A 4110-nucleotide genomic window follows, 5' to 3' on the forward strand; every position below is an offset into this window, starting at 1 on the left:
GTGCTGGACTCTCTCAAGCAGTTCCCTGTCTACAATAAACACAACCTTCCCTTCCTTGGGGAATGTTGTATTTGTCACCTGAAATATTTGTACTTCCTGCTGTATTCTTGATCTGACAGAAAATAAAAGAGAATGAAGTGCTGAGGGAAGTGAGATCTCCAGAATTTGGAGAACTTAACGCTGCTTTCCCAAAACACAGCAGTAGGATTAGGGGCAGAAGCCAGATCAAGAAGACTATAGCTACCAGAGGGAAACCTTACAGTGCTGTATCTCTTCCTAGATTTAATTCCCATCCAGCTGGCCATGCTGCACTGACTGACAGGAACTTCAGATTCACATCTCTAATTTGTAACATCTCAATTCAGTATCTTCAACTTAAGAGCCACAAAACTGTTTAAACTTTGGGGTTGACATACGAATGTATCTTTATAGTAAACTTGGTTTTCATTCTGTGTTTCCATATGGGCAGGTCTGTCCACCACTGTCACCTGTAGAGTCATTTTCAGGTTCATTTCACTGATATTTAGAGGTGGCCAGTATTTTGCATTTTCAGATGAAGTATTAGAGTTACATTACTTGACATGTCTGAATGTTAGACCTGGTTGTTAGGGCATCCCAGGAGAGTGGGAGTCATCACAGCCTATAAAAGCTGATGTTACTGTGCAATACATTAACAGGGGAGTGCAGGGGGTTTGGGCCATTACCTCCTCCAGCCTGGCAGTTGCTGGTCTGAGCCCTGTCCCTCTGCTCATGGTTTGATCCCTCTCATTTCTGGACTGTGTTTTAACACATCCAGCCCCTGGAAACAAATGTCAGAATGTGGCTGTGTTGCAGTTGATGCGCTACAGCTGATGGTTCTGGGGGATTCTAGCACTGCTAGGAGCTTCACATCTTTCATTTCCACACAGAAATGTTTCCTGATGAAGAAATAAACCATGAAACTTGTCACATGAGCAAAACAGAAGCAAAACAGTTTCTTTCTGGCCGATACTGAGGAAAAGAAACCTGTAAAAGCTTTATCCAAACCAAAGCATCTGATTTGCATTGGCAAGACTGGTTGCCCCTCTGTGGTTTCTGAGCAGAGCTGGGTGAAGGGCAATCTTGAGCTGAATGCGGCAGATGGTTCTTATCTCTCACATCCCAGTTACAGCTTCCAGAAACTGTAAATCCCAGTATGCAAACAGCTGGGTTTGAATGGAAGGCACTAGGCAGGCTGCATGCCTGGGTTGCAAATGAAGGGGGATACACGTCTTCCCACTTTTTAAAATTCCTGCATGCCCACAAGCGACAGAGCGGTGTCCCTGTTTTAATGGAGATGTGTTTTTCTTTGCCCAAGGTTGGATGGTACAATGCTGTTCTCCAGCCAGCCTTTCATCTCCCCTACCCAGATGACACACTGGCCTTCGTGGTCCTCAGCACACCTTCAATGTTTGACAAAGCCCTTAAACCTTTTGTGAACAAAGAACGGTTAAAATTAATCAGGGATCCTGTGGATCAGTGTGTTTCTTGTCATTTATCACGCGTGAAGGAGGTAAGAACCAGAAATACTAATTCCTTTTCCTATTGTGGCATATAACCAGAGGGGTTAAGCAGTAGACAAAGCCTTCCAGGAGGGAAGGCTCTTTAGAAGGGTAAAGCATTATTCGTGATGGTAATTTTTACTAAGAGCATCAACACACTGTCAACCTGCTTTATTTGCATATTGTGTCTCTTTGCCATTACAACCTGCAGCTATGCACAGAAAACCCAAGGCCAGGAGTGTGCTGATAGACTTCAGCAGCAGGATGTGGAGGTGTACAGGTTTCACGGGTGCCTGATGTGCTAGCATCCAGCACTTCTGTAGTGGCAAATCTTTTTTCCATGAGCTCGGGCTGATGTTTTTTAATTTTCACAGAAATTCCCTGACCAGAAGGTGGAGGTCATCTTTGATTACGAGATCCTGCCAAGCCGAAAGCCCAAGTTCTTGGCGCAGACAGCTGCCCATGTTTCTGGAGCCGCGTATTACTACCAAAGGAAGGATGTGAAGCTTGATCCTTGGGGGAAAAAGGTGAGGCAAAAACAGAATCTGGGGAGAACCACCAAACTGCAATCACTGAATTGTACAACTATTGTTTACTCTTTAGTTCTTCCTGCAGGAAAATACAAAGTCCAGACCACATATAGATGCATAAAGTGTTTCAGACAGGAATCGGAAGCTTTCAAGATTCTTGGGGGTGGTAGGCAGATGCATACACAGAGAAGAACATCTTGATCTATTAAACCTGCTTAGACAGGAGAATAAATTTTGGTGTAAAAGAAGTCCTGTTGCTTGGAGTATTATAAACAGAAAAAAAAAATTGCACAGTGGTTATTTGTGTGTTAAGATTTTCAAAAAGGGACCTCTCCCCACGTGAGAGAGTTGTGTGTGGGCACAGGAAAATGGAAATGAAGTGCCATGCTTCAAGCCATGTGTTCAGGAAAGAGCTTTCCTTTCTCCTCTCTATAGCACTCCAGCAGAGGGCTAGGAGTGTCAGAAGTTGCATCAAAGCTTGATGCTTTGAACTGTAACCATTACTACAGACAAAGTGAGACATCCTAGATCCTCCTTTTTTTCTTTCAGAAGATCTATGGTGTATGTATCCATCCCAAGTATGGCGGTTGGTTTGCTATCCGGGGTCTCCTCCTGTTCCCAGATATTCAGGTACCGTTCCTGGATCAGTCTGCCCCTGTTGACTGTGTGAGCACAGAGGAAAAAAGAATTGAGTTGCTGGAGCAATTCAATTTCCACTGGCAGGATGGACACTACAGGGACATAATTGAAGTGAAGGAAAGGTACTCGGAGGAGCAGAAAGCCTACTTTGCCACTCCTCCAGCGGAGAGATTCAGACTGCTAGGGCTGAAGTCCAGAGAAGCACATTTCACTGAGTAACATGGTTCCGTGGAGGGGCAGAGGAGGAGCAAACTCTAACTCATCAGCACCTTCTTTTCTGCGGGGCTGAGGAGGACGGCGTGCTGATACAGGAGATGGAAACCCAAGCAGCGTGTGCAGCATCTCGATTCAAGCATCAGCCCCTCAGAGGAGGAGGGAGCGCTGCGTCATAGCCCCTGTGGTCTGGAGGAAGGGAGGAGCAGTCGGTTCGGTGCTGTTGCTGATTTGGTGTGTCTCTTTGGGAGGCTGGTATGATGCTGATTAGCCTTTGGTTGGGAAAAGTTCAGACACCCTGGCAACTGGAAAACCCATACTGCTCACTAGAGAAGTCCATTTTTTTCTCAAGAATTTTCTTCCCAAATGTTTTGGTTTTTTTCTGTGTAAAAAGTAAAAAAAATTAATTTCCAGTCATTGTATTCTTGACTTTTTTTTTTTTTCATCTGAACTCAGGGCAGATACTTTTTTAGATGTATCTGGCATTTTATTGCCCTGGGTCATAACTTTCTCTCGGGAATAGATGTTCAGTCTTTTCAGTCTTGCCTTCCTCAGAAAGAAAATTTGCCCTGTATTCCATCACTTGCAGTGAAGCTGGCTTAATTTAATTTCAAAATCCTTTAATGCCTCCTTAACCTCCAAAAGACAAATCTCCAGAGATTATTTCATTGAGTGGCACGGTCCTGTGCATGGAGCAGGAGTGAGGAAAGCACAGCAAACAGCAGCCGCCCCCTTCAGGGTAGTTACAAGGGGAAAAGGACAGTACGAAGGTCACAGCTTGAGTTTGCTGTTTCCTCTTCACTCAGGGGCAGCTTCTCAGAAAAAGGTGACGTCTTTAGGTCAATTTTAAACACTTATCCACCATATAGAGCAGCTGACCAAAAATCTTTGGAAAGATGATGAATAATGTCTATATGAGTGGAGTTTTTACTCATATTAAGATAACTGACTAAAAAAGTAAATTCTCATAACCTTTTTCTAAGGTAGATGAGGTTTGAATTTAAAATAGTTTTCAGTGGTGTGCCAGCATCCACCCCACACACCACAGTTTTACTACCATCGTTTCCTGTTATACTTTCCATATGGGGGAGATCATAAACCTGCACGCACGTTAAAACCATCGCATGAAGCATTGTCACATGCACAGGCAAGCAAGTAGAGAAAAAAAAGGCAGAAAATGTTAATGACATTCATGTTACTTGTATTCC

At 43.9% G+C, this 4110-nt stretch overlaps 1 protein-coding gene across 1 annotated transcript; it reads left to right on the forward strand.

Annotated features, from left to right (window-relative positions):
* The first annotated feature begins 1338 nt into the window (after positions 1–1338).
* Positions 1339–3048, forward strand: MMACHC (metabolism of cobalamin associated C). The gene is made up of 3 exons (XM_010162355.2): positions 1339–1531; positions 1895–2047; positions 2600–3048. Exons 1-3 carry the CDS (start codon positions 1427–1429, stop codon positions 2906–2908), a joined length of 567 nt encoding a protein of 188 aa, XP_010160657.2. The 5' UTR covers positions 1339–1426; the 3' UTR covers positions 2909–3048.
* The last annotated feature ends 1062 nt before the right edge of the window (positions 3049–4110 follow it).

The sequence above is a fragment of the Antrostomus carolinensis genome, unplaced genomic scaffold, assembly GCF_000700745.2.
Source record: "Antrostomus carolinensis isolate BGI_N321 unplaced genomic scaffold, ASM70074v2 scaffold33232, whole genome shotgun sequence".
NCBI lineage: Eukaryota > Metazoa > Chordata > Aves > Caprimulgiformes > Caprimulgidae > Antrostomus > Antrostomus carolinensis.